The sequence below is a fragment of the Ixodes scapularis genome, unplaced genomic scaffold (genome assembly GCF_016920785.2).
Source record: "Ixodes scapularis isolate PalLabHiFi unplaced genomic scaffold, ASM1692078v2 ptg001274l_1___fragment_1__unscaffolded, whole genome shotgun sequence".
Taxonomy (NCBI): domain Eukaryota; kingdom Metazoa; phylum Arthropoda; class Arachnida; order Ixodida; family Ixodidae; genus Ixodes; species Ixodes scapularis.
Window position 1 is genome coordinate 1,262,864 of NW_024610129.1, and position 17,607 is coordinate 1,280,470.

Below are 17,607 nucleotides of genomic sequence, written 5' to 3' on the forward strand. Positions count from 1 at the left end.
GGCCAATATTGGAAGAGTACTGGCAAAGAAAGGTCCAATGATGGTCCACTTTAGCCAATCTGTTCCCAATATTGGCTATGCCATTATGTGGAGTCTTCAATATTGGCCCAGCTTATCCACTGACCAACCAATATTGGAAGTACAATGGCATAAAATGGACAATATTCGCCTGTCAGTTCCACTGGCTTGCGAATATTGGATGAACACTGGTATAAAATGGGCAACATTGGCCTCTCAGTTCCGTTGGCTTGCGAATATTGGATGAACACTGGCATAAAATGGGCAATATTGGTCTGTCAGTTCCGTTGGCTTGTGAATATTGAAAGAACATTGGCATAAAATGGATAATATTGGCCTGTCATTTCCATTGGCTTGAGAATATTAGATGAACACCGGCAAAAAATGGCCAATATTGGCCTTTTATGTGCCTTTGGCTTGCTAACATTGGATGAACACTGGAATAAAATGATGAACGTTGGCCTGTCAGCCACGCCGCAGTCGGCATCTTTGAACATCTGCAAAATTGAAGTAATTGTATAGTGCAAATAATGTTACGTTTCGTAAAATAAATATAATACGAACGGAAAAAAAAATATTTGTAGCATATATACGAGCGTGTGTGATGAGTTTTGTTTTTGTGAGTCAAATTTAAAAACCGATACTAGACCACTATAAAACAATGGCGTAAAATTTTGTTGGTATTCCGTCCAATTTTGGGATCGTCTTTCGTGTGATATTTCGCACATCCTTTGACCAGACGCTGTTAGAGCTGTAGTATTGGAGCTGATTAGATTGCCTTTCAATTCCTAATATATATAAACGATATTGTTAACGGGCCGCTTGTATCATGAGCCTACGATATTGTATGCTCATGATACTAACGTGTTCTTTTCATGTGATCATCTACAAGAGCTTCAAGTAACTGCAAAGAGCTTGTTTGTAGAACTATATGTATGGTTAGAGTCTACTCACCTAGTGTTAAGCACAACGAAAAAAATATGTTATATTCAGATCAAAGAACAAACCGCTGGTGTAAAAACCCCATATTCAATTACTAAATTAGACAATAGAGTTTACTACGGCACACAGATTCTTGGAGTATGGTTTGAGGAATTTTTAAGTTAGACAAAGCATGTAAATAACCTAAGATGTAACATCTCACGTTCAATTGAAATGCTGCGCAAACTAAGGGGATTACTACCAAACTGGCTCAAGCTACAGTTGTACTACGCTCTTGTCAATCCTCGCTTACAATATTCTCTATCAGTGTGGGGCAGAACCACAAAAACACGCACTGGAAAAAATATTCCTTTTACAAAAGAAGGCTGCAAGAATTATTAAAAATTTAGGGTACATCGAAAAAAGCACCCTCATTCAAAAATGAAGGTTATTACAAATAAAATATGTCCTCTCACACAAATTGCCGATCCTCGTTTTTGATCAGATAAAGCACGATGTGACATAGTTCTCTGATACTTATCTTAATAAACCTGCGGAATATAATTTCAGGCGCACCGCTTTTAGAAAACCAAACGTTAGAACTAACTGTGGAACTCAAAAACCAGATTACCGATTTCCTAACCTACTAAATAAACACCCAAACATTGTACGAAAAGCACAGCAGTGTAGAAAAAAGCCACAAGTTCAGGAAAAAAGTAAAACATGTTTTCCTTGAAGCTAATCGCTTACCTTAGATTATTGTTATAAAAAGTAAATTTTACGTTTGCATATGGCAAATAAAATGACTTCAGTATGTCTTTTTTTTTCCCATGGTGTTAGGAAGTGTTATGATATGTTGATGCCAGACGGGTGTTGGATGATATTGTGTATAACGACAATGTCAATGTAAATAAATGCAGTTTCCTCTTGTCTTTGTTTTATAATTTGCTTGTTTTGTTTGTTTCAATTTTTTGGTTTTTATTGTGGCGCATTGCTTATGTTCATTTGTTTATATGAATAATACTGATCTTAATAGTTCACAGATGTCTAGGTTTATTTTAATTTTGTTCCTTAATTATTGGGGCGGGGGAGGGGGGGGGAGACACATCAGAAAGCTTTTTGCCTTCTGTTGCTGCAGCCACCCAGACACATGTGTAACACATGTGTGCCTGAACTAAACTATTCTATTCTATAATGTCTTTGACTTTTGAATAGGGTCAATTACTTGTGCAGAGAAAAATAACAAAAAGTAAGAAAATTTCCAGAGAAGATGCTTTTAAAAGGTAATTCAACTGAAATACAATTGTTTTCCTAAAAACGAAAGCTCCCCGGTCAATCTCTTCCCCTCAGCCTACATCAACAAAAAAAATCATAGCGCAACTTTCGTTTTTGTTGCAGGTGCTCATTCGAATCATCCACGTGATGTCCTCATGCTATAAATGGGAGGAGAGATAAAGAGAGAGGAGCATTTGTTACGACTTATGAGAATATTGTTACCATCGACAAAGATCTCAAGATGTTCGTAGTATCCCTCTTCATACCTCTTGTGGCTGGGAACGTCTTTATGGAAAGCAGTATTCGGCGTGTTCCGGAAATAACCGAAAGACAGCACACGCCGACGAAAATCTACATGATATTTGACCCCTGCAACACGAACAAACGTGAGACCACTTTTTCCATTCATCCACGTAGACCGAACAATGTTTCGGGGATATCATTATGTTCGTTAATAGCGACATATCGGGTGCAATGTACAGTGGGCCAATTTTTTTAATAATATGACGCGAGCGTCGACCGCCGGGACGGCCAGCGCTGTGCCGCGGTGGGATGCGGCGACACGCGAGAGATTATGCGCGTGCGCACAAAGCTCTTTCCTGTACGAGCGTCGTCTGCTAGGCTGTTCCTTTGACCACACACAGACCCTGTTGATTATCTGCTGGCATAGTTAAAGGGGCGATGCAACAATTTTTTAACTTTGCGCAAATACCGCTTAAAACGGATCCCTGATAATAATGACCGTTTATCACCCCACACAATGCAAGTTACAGAAAAAGAAATTAAGGAAAAACGAGCACCGGTTCACCCCTTCAACTCGCAGGCAGAACGAGCAGGAAGGAGACTGGCCGGAGTCAGGACTTTCGCAGACGCTGTCAGGAAGACCCGGACGTGCTCTAAGCGGACGCGGCCTCGTACTCTACTCCCATCTCGGGCAGGTGCATCGCGGTGTGCCGCCCGAACGGTGAGAGGCGAACAGCCGCCTTTTTGCTCGGATCACCGTCCGTCGCAGAAGCGGAGGAAGCGGCAATGGCCTTAGCTATAACTAGCACCCAACACACAAGGAGATGCGATCCAAACTAAATGGTTACCATACTCACCGACTCTCAGGCTGATTGCAGGGCCTGGGCAGGAGGACTCGTTTCTGAATGGAGTAGAAGAATCCTAGCCCACCTAACCCACGAAGAACTCCCTTTGATTCACATACTGTGGACACCCGGCCACACTCTTCTTCAGGGTAATGAGAGTGCAAACTCTCTCGCTCAAGGACTGTCCTTCCGAGCAGCCCGGCATGGGGAAGAGGAGTTGGTCGAGAGCAACTCGACTAGACCCGTCTGCAACCGTCAACAGTCAGACGACGAAACCGAAGAACGCCCCACACAAAGTCCGCAACTCGAAACCTCTAATCAGGTTACAGAATATTACCGATCTGGGCGAAGGACATATCCACCTCCACACAAAGACTTAAGCAGACGCGAAGCTACCGAATGGAGGCGCATACAAACACAGCCCAGGCAGCACAAGGTGTTGGGCCAATATTGGAAGAGCATTGGCAAAAAAAGGTCCAATGATGGTCCACTTTAGCCATTCTGCACCCAATATTGTCTATGCCATTATATAGCATCTTCAGTGATGGCCCAGCTTCTCCAATGACCAACCAATATTGGAAGCACATTGGCATAAAATGGGCAATCTTGGCCTGTCAGTTCCATTCACTTGCGAATATTGGATGAACACTGGCAAAACATGGACAATGTTGGCCTGACAGTTGTATTGGCTTACGAATATTGGATGAACACTGGCATAAAATGGACAATGTTGGCCTGTCAGTTCCATTGGGTCGCGAATATTGGATGAACACTGGTATAAAATGGGCAATCTTGGCCTGTCAGTTCCATTGGCTCGTGAATATTGGATGAATAGTGGCGTAAACCGGACAATGTTGCCCTTTGAGTACCCTTGGCTTGCTAACATTGGATGAACACTGGAATAAAATGGTCAACGTTGGCCTGTCCGTGCCGTTGGCATTCCAATATTTGATGGGGACTGAAAATGGACACTGTTGGCTTGTCTGCAGCATTGGCTTGCCAATGTTGGATATACACGAGCTTATAAGGGTTACTGTTGTCCTGTTAGTACCATTCGGTCATCGTCATTTCAAAAACACAGTGGCATATAATGGTCAAAGTGTATTAGTCTCACAACACCATTGGCTTAATAGTGGAAGCATGTTGAAATAGGCTGGTTTTGGCAAATTTCGTTTTACCTCAACAAGTTGAAATTGCTTGAGCGATTGTCAATTTAATGTTATTTTTTCAAAGCGCGATTCAGGTGCTTTTCTGCAAAGCAAACAAAACAATAACAACGTACAGAACTTAATGGCGATGTTTTGCTCCTTCACTGTGCATACTAAGGAGTCGCGAGCGATATGGGATCATCAGGACCGCCCACTGGGAAAAAAAAAAGAAGAATCGATGTGCGCGTTATAGTCACCATAATAGATTATTATGTTGACTTTATGATCTCGGCAGAAAAGCTTCGTACTCTGTCTACGGGCTTGTGGGCTTCACCTCGTGTCAGGTGAAGAACTTCTTTGCGATTGATTGGAACAAGACACTATTCTGAAATGTGGTTGTACAATGACGGCTCTATGACTTTACGGCACTACTGGTGCTACAATAAGAGCCCTAATGCCTCCTACATGGCGCCAAGGCACTGATAGCAGACGACAATGTTGGTTTGATTTAGAGTCTAGCCCCTTTTTTCCGCATTTGATTTATCACTGTCTCTTTTCAATTTTGACATTAGGCTCCGAGCTGATTTCAGAGCTTCCTGTCTGTCAGTCCTTCTCCGTCCTCTTGCTGTAGAGTTTATCATGTATAAGCAATCTCTTCTACATTGGTTTTTGGAAACCCGGATAGCAAATTCCAGCAGAGAGAAACGAAAGAATTCGAGAGAGAGAAGTATGCAGGGGAGGGGTTGCGCCGACGGCCTCGGAACTATATCTCCGTTCCACCTTCAGTCCGAGCGCAGTGGACGCCGCGAGCTATCCCAGCCGATCCACTGCCGGGAGAAAATCGCGTGACCTGCCGGTTGCGCAGAGCGCCACAGGGAGCTGAAGGTCACACGACACCGACGACACTCTCTCAACGCTGGATTGGCTGAGGTGGCTCCTAGCGTCCGCTGCGCTCGGACTGCAGGTGAAATGGATTACGTCCCTGAACGGCTTCCCCTCCCATTTTCCCCACGCCGTCACTAATCTCTCCTTTGTGTATGAAGCGGACTCGACGACCTTGAGGGAGGAGGACACTGCGCATTCCTAAGCTGACAGTGCCGGGGAAGCTACGCGCCGGCCGGACCAGTCATCACCTGCACCGCTCTCTGCGCGTGGTTACGGGAGAGAGTGTGATCACGTGAATAAAAAGAAACCTGAGATTGGTTCACCAAGCTTCTTAGCTTCCTCTGCACTCTCAGCTTAGGGGTGATGGAGTCCAGACCGCGAAACACACGCACACACGCACACACAAGCACACAGAAAGTGGGATCGCGAGCACCAAGGCCACACGATAAGGCAACGACTGGAAGGCGGTGGGGACGGTCTCCTCAATTTCCAACACTCGCATCCGCGAACTGCAAGTGGGCAGGAGCGCTTCGCAAATTATTCAAGTTTTTTTTTTTTTTTTTTTTTTTTTTTGGGGGGGGGGGGGGGGCAGAAATAGCTTTTTTCTCGAAGGAACAAGAATGGCAAGATAATCATGCTGATACAAGGACACCGTGGGTCCGTTTCCAAGTTGTCCGAGTGCATTTGATTGCTTAGCAGCATCATCAGGCGAAGCGGCTCGGCATCTCCGCCATTCATGGGCAAGAACGATGGTTCTAGAGTTCCGATCACCAGCAGCGCATTTCGTCTTAGTGCCAAGTGCGATCTTCAACATGCGGATTGCCAAGACCATGGATATTCTTTCGGCAGCGCCTACATACCGGTGATCTTCCTTTGTAGTGGGCATACATGGGACCACTAGCTTCGACGGACCGAAGACACGACGGACCACTTCCTCTTCCATGTGAGTGACAAGGAGAGGTCCTTTTGACCATTGGGGATGGGTATTCTTGCTACGCAATGTACGTTTTGTCACTTTCCGATGAGTTTGAACCGTGTCACACTCTGTGCCAGGGATCTCCGACGAGTTCAACGCGGAATCCACAGCGATCGGCCCGAAAAGCCCTGTACAGCGCTATTTGTAGTGCTTTTTATTCTAATAGACCGCGAGAGACGTTCTGATTGGTTATTTCTGTGCTGGAAGTTTTTTTTGTTTCATTTTCCTTGTTAAAATACGGCTGTCATTTTGGCGGCAGATGTGTGCTGCAGTGAAAAGCCCTCCAGGTATGTCCAAAGCCGAATACCACAAAGTGTTGAGTAGTGCTTATTTGACAAGGTTCGGCTTGTTGGGTGCAAGTTGAGTGTCAGCTATGTCACCGCGCTCTGCGAGTGTAATTGCCACTAATTGTCTTTACACGGCAAGCTATTTTATATGCGTAATTTGTTTTTGAATTCTTGATTGATTTAAGCATAAAATTTTGTTCAACTGTCATGTTCTTACGTGTAGAAATATCGGTGTGAACTTAGATGGCGAGATTATAATTCTTAAAACTTCTTAAAGTTAGATGAAAGGTTAAGGGACGCCATGATGTTGCAAGATTAGAGCTAAGCAATTGATAAAATAACCTTCGTACTATTCGAATATTTTTTTTAATCACTATAAATATTTGAATCTAGATCGATCGAGCTTTGAGTAAGGACAAGTCGGACGAACAAAACAATAGTAAGCGCCTGGGCCGTCTTGCTAGAAACAGCGTCTCAGCCGAGACGGGGGAAGAGAAAGCACTGTCAAAGCCAGCGTACGAGCTGAACGGGACTCAAACCTCGACTGAAGACGCTCGCGCGTTCCAGCCTTTACAATGCTTTCTTTCACCCAGTCTGAGCTGAGACATTGATTTCAGCAAGCTGGCCCGGTGTTTTACCTGCGCATCTATTTATTTTAGAAGGCAGTACTAAGTTTTTTATATACTAAATAATAAAAAATAAATTACTGGAAAAGGAACTTTATCATATAAAAAAGTAAAAATAAAAAAGTCGTTAGGTTTTTCCGAGATTTTATACTTGAAGAGCAACTGAACCGATTAATCGAATAGTTAATTAAAGGGCACCGATTACTAATGAAGCTATGTTTTATTTTGATATTCATTATTGACAGGCGTAAGAGAACTGAGAGCCTCTGAAACCCTTCACCTGAATCCAACCCCCGCTTCTGTCTCTTTCAGAATCCTGTGGTCATGCCCCTGTGTGGTATCCCCTTCCTTGCCCAGCCCTCTGCCCTGTCCACTACCGAGCCTGCCGCCGACCCTGCCACCGAGTCTGCCCAGGCCCCCGTGGTTGCACAATGTTTTAAATATATTTATTCGATCTAAATAAATTATAAACTGTCAAACGTTATGAACAATTCATTTGCATGCTTTAATGATTTCTAATGTGCCCAAATATGGTCAAATTGCCGCATTTATTAGATTTTAGTATAAGAAAGAAAACGGTGCTTCAGGAAAAAGGGAAACATACTTGCTTGGTTATCTGCACTGTTTTTGTGACACTGGTTAGAACACTGGCTGAAAAATAGCATCTAATAATGTCATAGACAATGGATGCAAAAATTTGCCAGTGTATTAAACTGGATGCCAATATTGGAATAGCCAATATTTAAGCCAATGCTGGAAGAGCCAGTGTGTAAGGCGTTGGATGCCAATGTTGGTTCAGCCAACGGTGAAACTTCTATGCCAATATTGGATAAAAAAGCGGAAACCACGTTGGTCCAACGTGGGCTAGAACGTTGGCAAACCAGTGGTCCAACATCGGCATCAATGTTGGACCACCATTGGATCGGGTAGCGGTTTTCGAAAATGCCAACGTCAGACCAATATAGGAGCCATTTTTTGCCAACATTGGACCAACGGGGGTCCAACAATGGTGTGCTGCCTGGGAGACTTTTCCAAATCTACACCATATCCATCTCTTCTTTCCTGGCAGCTATCGAGGCACATGCCCGGGCTGCAATTCCCCGACCCCCACACTCTATCACTCTACCTGGCCTTGTCCGACTCCACTCGGAGAAGAGATTCAACCCCTACCAAATCCTTCCACATCCTCCTGGGAGACTGCCCTACTCGGCTCGGGCCCTGAGCAACAGCGAGAGCTGATTGCTCGGGCCAGAAAAATAGTAGTAGCCTGCGGGGCCCTGAACGTGGGGACCATCAAACTATATACCGCAGCCAATGCTACAAGCCATCAAAACCAATCCAGTGATTTCACCCTGCCGTGTGACATTCTGCTTCCACGCGCAGTTGTACCCAACGGGAAGGCCACGAGTTAACGATGGACTGGCCAAGATAACTCGTAGCGACGGCTGCTGTACAACGCAACGTAAAACGGAGTATAGACAGGGTTTTCGCTTTATGTTCGGTATTATCAACTGCGTTGTTGCTCTCGTCATCTAGCCTATGTAGCCGGGTAGTCACACTTTTTTTTGACCAGCGGGCGTGCGCACTTTTTTATGGCACCTCGAGTGCCTATAGAAACACGGGAACGTGTTGTGAGAGTGTCGATGGGCAGCATGACGCAAATGGGTATCGCAATAACCGTCCGGGTTACACAGGGTAACGTCAATAGGATTTTGAACGCATTTCAAGAGGAAGGCGTTCATCGGCGATGCACTTCGACATTGCGAGCGCCCTGCTCTCCCTTGCTACGGAGCGGGGGCTGAGTGCGATCAACGGAATAGCCTAGCAGACCACGCTCGCACTCGAAAGGGCTTCGTGCGAACGCGCTTAATTTCTCCCGCATAGCCGCAAGCCTCCGCGACACGACACTGGTCGGCCCGGCGGTCGACGCTCGCTTGATATTAGAGAGTTTTAGTCAGGGTATCGGAACAAAACGAAAACCAAAAACGAAAAACGAAAAAAACGATATTTTTTGACGGAACGGAAACGTAATCGAAACGTTATTTATTATTTTGTTCCGGAGTGAAACCGAAAAAATTTCTTATCGGTTTTCGGTTCAAGGGAAAATATCAGGTATTTCAGTAATTCGTTTCACGCAGCGAAGAGACAGCCGTTGGTTTGTACCATAATTAAAGAGAAGACAAGCAAGCCATCGCCCCCGCGTCTAAACTCCGGGCGAACAAGCATAGCAAAAACAAAGACAAAAAATACAACGAGAAACAAAAAACATGACGCAAGGCGCCATTGCTTCCCACCAATGAGAGCACGGTGGCGCGACGCCTCCACACGCTCGCAATGCTCTCCTTGGCTTTTGCGCCCTCTCCCTCCATGCTTTCTTCGGACGACACAGACAGACAACAGATCACGGCAAGCGCGGGAAGTTTGTGACCCGGCGTTGTAGAAGTCCATCTTTTGTTTTTCTACGGTTACGGCAGTCTGAGACTCTGTTGCAAAAGTGTACTTCTTGATCCCCATGAGCCTTCAGGGCCTTCTCGGCGCTGAAATTTATTTTATCGGACCAGAGGTCTTGCCTTTCACCGAGCACACTTGATGACGTGCTGCTTCTGAGATCATGGTCGGTGCCTTGATCATGATCTCATTCTCAAGGCAATGAACATGATCTCAGAAGCAATGTCGTTTCCGCGGATTCCTCTAGAGCGCCTGAATTATCTATTTTGGTGTAAAAATAAACGTTACGTACCTTTTAATGTTTGCTGCGATTTGTTTTTTTTTTCATAGAAAGAAACCGTTACGAACCGTTACGGAGCATTATTTTTTTCGTTCCGGAGCGAAAACGGAACGGAACTTTTTTGTATGGAACGAAAATGAAAACAGAACGAAAAACATTTCGTTCCAACACCCTGGTTTTAGTAGACCGGTTTCGCTTTCTCGCTCCGCTCTATGGAAAGCGGGGTCGCCATCGCGCACGCGTGACCTGGTCTCGGATTTGAGCGTGAAGCGTCAGCTCCGCTTTCCTCGCCATTTTAGTAAGCGCGTTCCACTCTCAGTAAAGCTCGCCACTTGAAAGCATGCTTGGGAGCGCGCACGACCGTTATGAACCTCGCTGCACTAAGATGGCTGCGCAGACTTTGTTTGAAACGGCGTCCTCAAGAAAAAAAATTGCGGTGGCTTAGTTCGGCTATGCCAGGATATACGTAGCGTGAGCTTATGCGCACAAAATGAGAGGTGCTACCAAGCGGCTCCGGTGCAGCGTCAGACTTGGCTACTGCGCAACGGAGGCTCACAGCTGGGCACGCGGCGCCGCCAGTGCGTCTGCCGCGGCTACGAAGCCACTCCTCTGGAATGTGCAGACCGGCCAGGCACGCGGTGGCAGCGGAGCGCGCAGCGGCGGCGGCTCCGGCGCGCCAGCTGTGCGTCGTGTGACGTCACTGCTGCTCGCGCATGCGCAGCACGGTGCACGGCTCATTATGCGAGCCACGCGAAAGTGCTCAACGTCGGAGAGTGTAGCTCACGCTACAAAACGTTTCACGGTGTTCGAGAAAAGGTGACATACTGAGCCTCCGGCTCAGCAACACTTCCTTTGATTTGATTGCTCTCAAAACTCTGACTGACTGACTGGTGTTCGAGAGCCTCTGGCTGCTTCGGGAAACCGCTGGTCACAATCTTTTTACGGACCCTGACCGGTGGAAACAGATGCTGCCTTGTCTAAGTTAGCGGGCTCGACTTGTTTAATCCGAGCAGTCGGTAAACGAGCAGATATTTTGTTAGGTTATTTTAGGCAGCAAGACAGTGCAAATTAGCTAAAGTGATTGCTCCATTTATATCCCTACTCTTCTGTTGTCCCAATGAAATTAGTTTTTTCTTCTTCGTTTTCTTCGGTTTGCGATAGGGGTACCTTGGTGTTTATGTGGACTGCGGAACACCGTTAGCGGAAACAACCAAAATATCCTGTTCTTATTTTTCACCTTAAATTCGAGGGGTTGGCATCACCTATGGGTGTCGAATAAAGCGCTCGTTAGGGGCACTAATCTGAGCAAAAAACTTTTAGCTCCCTCAATAACTGTCAAAGAAATAAACTGCAAATAAAAGCGATTTTGTCGTGTTCGTAATAACAGTGGAGCGCAGTGTACGTATGTACCTTGGGAAATGACATAAAACCACTTTGCTTCTTTTTCGTCTTTTTTTTTTTCAATTGTTTTTTGAAAGTACATTTTTCGCTCGAGCTCCTGCCTAGTTTCAGCCTCACTTGTGCTACTTTGTTTTCTAGAGGTGCAATAGAAGGCTACGCCCCCCAATGCAAGTCTACATTTACACTACTGAAGCCAACAGTAGCATTGTAATTTGATTACATTCAATATTCACATTCACACCTGAGAAGTAAAATGGCAGATATTAGTAAATGTTCTTTTATGCAAATATTTCTAGATGCCTTTCAGCCTATAGTTGGACAAGTATTTCGCTAAGCACAAAATATTTGATGTCATTCACTGGGATCATTTTATGCATTCCGATATTGACCCCCCCCCCCCCCCCCCCAAGAAAAAAAAAAGAAATATGTTAGACCATCTGCATCACGCCCATGGTCTTCGTAGGGTTTGTCCAGCTGACAAATCATGCCGACTCACTGTCTGGTACTTCACGACGAGCACCCTAATGTGACCAGAAAAGTATGGCTTCTGATTCTTTGATGGATGGCATATGGGCGTGCTGTGCGGTCAACGAAACCTCAACAGCTGTCCAGGGGTTCTCCCTTGTCTTTGACGGCCTAATAAAAAGAACAAAAAGGCACTCTTACAACACGGCAGCATTTAAACACTACCAAAACATCTGATATGAGACTTTACTCATATAAGATAAAGCTATTTCCATGGTAGGGTTGTAAAAAAATGTGTATCGTAAATTAAAAAAAAAAAATTTAGTTGTTCCTTAATTCCGCTAAGCTGTCAAACTGTGCATGCGAGGTCCGCTACGCCGGACTTCGAAAAAATACTTCTGAAAAGCCTTTTAATCTACTGTTATTGCTGTGAAGTCCAGCGTCGTGTTTGCTAATGCTTGCATTGTTTATGCCTGTCTGGTTTTCATCAGACAAAATCTTGACGTGGAATATTCTTTCAACCGTTCTTGGTAACTTTTTTCAAAACACCGCCGGGTAACATATTCGGCCGCCATTATTTGGGCATCGCTTTTAGTGCGAGACGCATGACTAGAACCAAGTTCACATCCAGCATCGACGCAGCATTTCCGTCTAATACATTTAGACTCGCATCCGTGACAAACAATGACGCAGCTCTCTTGCTCCCTTGACGCTTGGCCAAAAGAAGGCGTCCTCGAAGAATAGTGGCAGCACTTTTAGAAAGGCTGTATTCAAGTCCATTATTTTCTAAACTTACCAAGGAAATCCAAGGCGAACATTTTCAGACGCAAGTTAAACAATTTCAACATTTGGTGCAAATGTGAATAAATAAACTTGAGAGGAACGGTTTGTTTGGTGCGGCTTGCGAGCGCTATGCTTGTGGGTAACTTTCAGTGGCATTTTCGACAGGAGGGCGCGTGCACAGGTGTAATTGGCGTTCAAGCACGCGTTCCCGTACATCTGACTGCATAGCCATAGAAGGATCACAAAAACGCGACGACTTTACCCAAAGCCCCTTCATGTTTCAAAAGTAGTGCAATGTCCGTCCATGCTCGAGGGACGTGCAACGTGCAGCCCTTGGGGAGATCATGGCGGTACAGCGCAAGACTGAGCTAGATTTCAGACTCCATTAACTTCCTGGAAGTGGCGCGCGGCACGTTCCTCTAGCATTTCTACAACAAAAAGTTATAGCCCCTCTATCCTGGGAAAAGTGGCGCCATTCATTGTTGTAGAAATACTCGAGGCACGTGCCGCGCGCCACTAAAGCCTACGCTTTACTTGTTGATTCGGCCTCGTTCAGGCTAAGGTCATGGTGAAAAACATCGACGCGTTTTGAGTAACAGCCATCTTGAGATCTAAGCGATCACGCTAAGGACGCTGAGGGCAGTCCGCTCTGCAACTTCTGAAGCGGAGCGCACGCTCACTCCGCTAACTAATCGCTCCAACTCAGAGCGGGCCACGCATGGGCGGTGCGGACGATGCTTCTTGCAGAGCGGAAAGTAGAGCATAGAGGGCTCATAAAAGTGGCCTACTAAAACTCACCAATTACAAACGCGCTCTGTCGTGACTTGTCCTGACACTGCCCATGAATACATTGTTGTTTCCTCGTGCCGAAACAAAAGTAAAGACGTAAATTAATGGCGTATCAAAAAGAGTGACTTTTTACCAGACAGTTCAGCTGTGCTATAAACAATGGAAACGCGAAATTTACTCAAATTATGCAGGGTCTCTCCTGTGAGAAGAGCTCCAGTTTTGCGAGGGCCAACCACTTATGTTTGTTCATGTCAGCGAGCAGGTGGCCGAAGCTCTCGTTGATGTGACCCACGGTGAGGTTCACAATACTGGAGAACACCGACGAGTTCCGTCCAAACGCTCATTCAAGTTAGAACAGACGGTTGAAATAGGCCACTCGACAAAGAACCATGCAAAGCTCTTGCGAGATCGGCAACACCCTACGCTGATCTGTCGGGTGCTGGGATTTGGAGGCCCACTTGCAGAGTAGCCAGGTCCTTCTGGAAGCGGGATTGCTTCCTAAATGATTTGCCTTCTACGTTGGCAATGTCCAGCAGACCGCGTTCGGAAGGGAAGCTTCGGCACTTCTTGGTATGAGTATTACAAATCACAGACTCGATGTCTCGCCAGCTTAATTTCGTTAGTAGAAGTCTCCCTTCATGAGGACAGCAGGGGATTCATCGTGCAGGTGCCTTGCTAGCCTTGTGGAACACTGTATAACTCGTACTCGCAATGCGCAAACTTCGTCCTGTTTCTTACTTTTTCTATTTCGAATACGTAAGTCCGTTTCATTTTTAATTAGAGTGTAGCAGAAGCTACGAGAGCGAGTGCCGGCCTTTCAGCGTCCTTGACCAGCACGCGCGCTCGTGCAGTGCAAGTACCGTGTAGAGCAGCATGCTTAGGGTGCCTTCATATGCGCGCTTTGTTTAGGGTGGAGACATCTGGCCATTGTCCCACACTTTTATTTTTATTTTTTGTTCAGAAGCGCGTGAAAGAGCGTGTCCCTGAACGCGTTTTTGGCGCTGACTGTGCTGTGGCAACATTTTGTTTTCGTCGATTTCTTTGTATGTTACCCGTGAGCGCGTGCTGTCGGCATCAAGTACTACAAAGGGTAGCATCACCCTTAATAGAAGGACATTGAGGCACCCTAAACATGCTCATGCTTATAGACGCTTTGCAGCAGCTGTGCATGGACGCCGCCATAACTAACCTTCAGTTTTTGTTTCCTCTTATTCCGTTTATTTCACTTCATCATTACCATAGCAGGTCAGGTTATTGCCATATTAGATTTAACTGTGTCCTTTTCTAAAGCATCGGCTTTTGTAGAGGATTGTCAACTACAGTTTCAGTTGCTCGGCATCTCGGTAAGACAAGAGAAGGTCAGCAATGGCGGCTGTAATTTGGCGCGTGTGTAAAGCGTCTATACCTTCGGGTTCACTTGCACACAAGGTGGAACTATTATATTTATATTTTATAGCTCATTATTCTTCGGGTGTGTGCCTACTCTTTTGTGTTTATTATTAGCAACTTTTAGCGATGGTGGTACCGCGGTGTGAGAATCGCGCTCCCTAGCTCCTGGATGATTGGCCTCATATAAAATAGACTTGCGTACACCTTCCTGGCGTAAAACAATAACGTAAGGCTATAATTCTGCTCGTCTATAGCAAAACAAGAATTACATACGCGTCGCAGACCCAGCCTTGTCCCGCTGTTCTATGACAATCATCCAGATGACAGCCATTTTGACAGACACCAGTGCGCCCCCTATAGGTCGTGAAAGATGCGAATTTTCGCCTTCGTTTTTACTACCTCTACAAGTACGCTCCCTCTCACTCTCTTGGTGTTAATATTTTGTTGTTTCTGTGTTACAAGAACGTCAACTTGTGGGGCTACGCAAGCGAATTTTTTTAACGCTCTCGAAACGTTTTTACGCTGAAAAAAAACGGTCCACTAAAACGCGTTTTAAGACCTCCCCTTTCAATTTCGCCGAAGCAGGCCGCGCATGCGCAGTTTGACACCCTCTGAGCGGAGCGGAAACTAGAAACGATCTACTAAAACCCTCTATTATTAAAACATTGGGCCACTGTACACGGGGCAACACCATGGAGTTTTCGTTGACCGTTTCAGTACCTCCGCTGCGCTCTCCCGAACGGAGACGCCACTACAGCGCATGCGCGGAGCCATCCTCTCCTTTCAGAGTCCCGGACTTCGTAGCGGGTGTCGGGGAACTTTGCGGGCCAGCGGAAACGATCCACGAAAACTCCCTAGTGTTAGCGCGAACGCGAAATCTACAATTAATTTTCTTTAGTTGTATTTCTAAAGGTTACTGTCGAGCTCGAAATTTAACGGGCTAGGTTACATTCCAAGGTGAGCACTTTCCGCCATCCCAGCAGTTTTTTATTACAGCCTCTAGATTTTAAGAGAAGTGGGAGAAAAAAAAACGGGGATTGCTTTTAGTGCTACGCGCATTGTGCCTTGATATAACGGGTGTTTGCGAGAGATCCGAACCCAACTTTTCGCACCGCAAAAATAAACTAGACATCTCGGGGAGCTCAAACTCATTCAGAATGTAGCCCCAGCCGTTGGAGCAACATGCCAAAGTTTCAGCACCAACCGTTATCTCATTTAAAAGTTACAAGTGATGTTTCCAAATTTCGATGAAAAGATGGGCCCATTTTCGCCCACTTTCGGTTTCTGGCGCCAAAGAGCTCCATGTATTCGAGAGCTCCGTGGGTCGCCATTTTTCTAGTGAAATTTTCATAAAATCGCTTATAATTTATGAATAATATAAGAGTTGATGCTGAAACTTTGGCATCTTGCTCGAACGGCTACGGCTACGTTCTGAAGGAGGTTGAGCTCTCCGCAAAGTCTAGTTTATTTTTGCGGTGCGGAAATTCGTTGTGATTGCCTGAAGCTGAGCAGGTTGGTTATTCATGCTTATGAGATATGCCAGCTGAACGAAGGAAGAAATATACAAGACAGGAGAGAGACGCAAGGAACATACACATGCACTCCGCTGGACTAACAACCATTTACTGAATAACGTCCCCTTCGTCGACTTTCATTTAACGGATAACTTTTTTTTCGTCGACTTTAATTATTGCCTGGATGAAATAATCTCCATCGTATTCATCGCTTCAGTTTAAAAAACCTTGCTTCCCCAGAGGTAACGCCTTCTGTGGGCTCATTCAGGCTATTTTACACACGGGACTTGATTGATTGATTGGGGGTTGATGGCGCATCAGCAACTAAGGCTATATTGCGCCAAGCTTAGACTATTGTAATTCGGGTTTAAGAAGGGGAAAGAACTATAGTAGCGAAATATATGATAAAACCATGAACATGAGTGTGTATAAATGTAAACAATATGACAATGAATTTAGGATAGAAAGTAAAATCACAGTCGGTGTAGGAGGCCGATATCAGTGAGGAAATTAAAAACACAACTGTATGGAATTACACACGGGACGTTTCCTGCAAATACTTCTTTTCTTTTGTGGAGGCAGTGCTTGCACACTCGCCCTTCTTCTCCTCGATAGCTAGGGACACTTGAATTTCCCTTGCGATTTTTTTTTGTATCTAGCCATGATGGTGATGTTTCAGAAAAAGGGAGCACATTGGCATTGACGACAATGCGCTGGAAGATGGCCCGCTGCTGCAAATGTGCGCACGGAGGCGGCGTGTTCTCTGGTGGGGTCACTGACACAGCGCCCAGTTTGTCCGATGTAACATTTCCCACATGACAGCGGAATGTTGTAAACAACAGCGCTTTCACATGGGGCGTGTTGAGTCTTGTGAGCGGTGCCGCACGTGGTCTTTTTGTTGTTGTAGGCCTCACTGATAACCTTCCGGCACATGGCATATGACTTGTTGGGAGCTGAGAAAATGACTTGTATTCCATGCTGGCCAGCGATCTTTTTCAGGCGATTTGCAACCCCGTGGAGTAGGGCAACACCACTAGAGGTGTTGCCCATGTGAAAGCGCTGTTGTTCCGCCCCCAACATTCCGCTGTCATGTGGGGAATGTTAAACCGGACAAACTGGGCGCTGTGTCAATGACCGCACCAGAGAACACGCCGCCTCCGTACGCACAATACAGCAGCAGCGGGCCATTTTCTGGCGCATTGTCGCCAATGCCAAGGTGCTCCCGTTTTCTCAAACATCACCATCATGGCTAGACACAAAAACCAGATCGCAAGGGAAATTCTATACTCTGTTTCACCTTATCTTGTACCACAG

The 17,607-nt window shown here is 45.6% G+C and overlaps 1 protein-coding gene across 1 annotated transcript in view; it reads left to right on the forward strand.

Annotated features, from left to right (window-relative positions):
- Nucleotides 1-2,440: 2,440 nt before the first annotated feature.
- LOC120841023 (ficolin-1-like) overlaps nt 2,441-17,607 on the forward strand; it is a 124,394-nt gene continuing 109,227 nt past the window's right edge. The window contains exon 1 of the mRNA XM_042288212.1: nt 2,441-2,600. Within this exon, the coding sequence (XP_042144146.1) occupies nt 2,456-2,600 (145 nt within the window). The 5' untranslated portion in view covers nt 2,441-2,455. The remainder of the gene's footprint in view (nt 2,601-17,607) is intronic.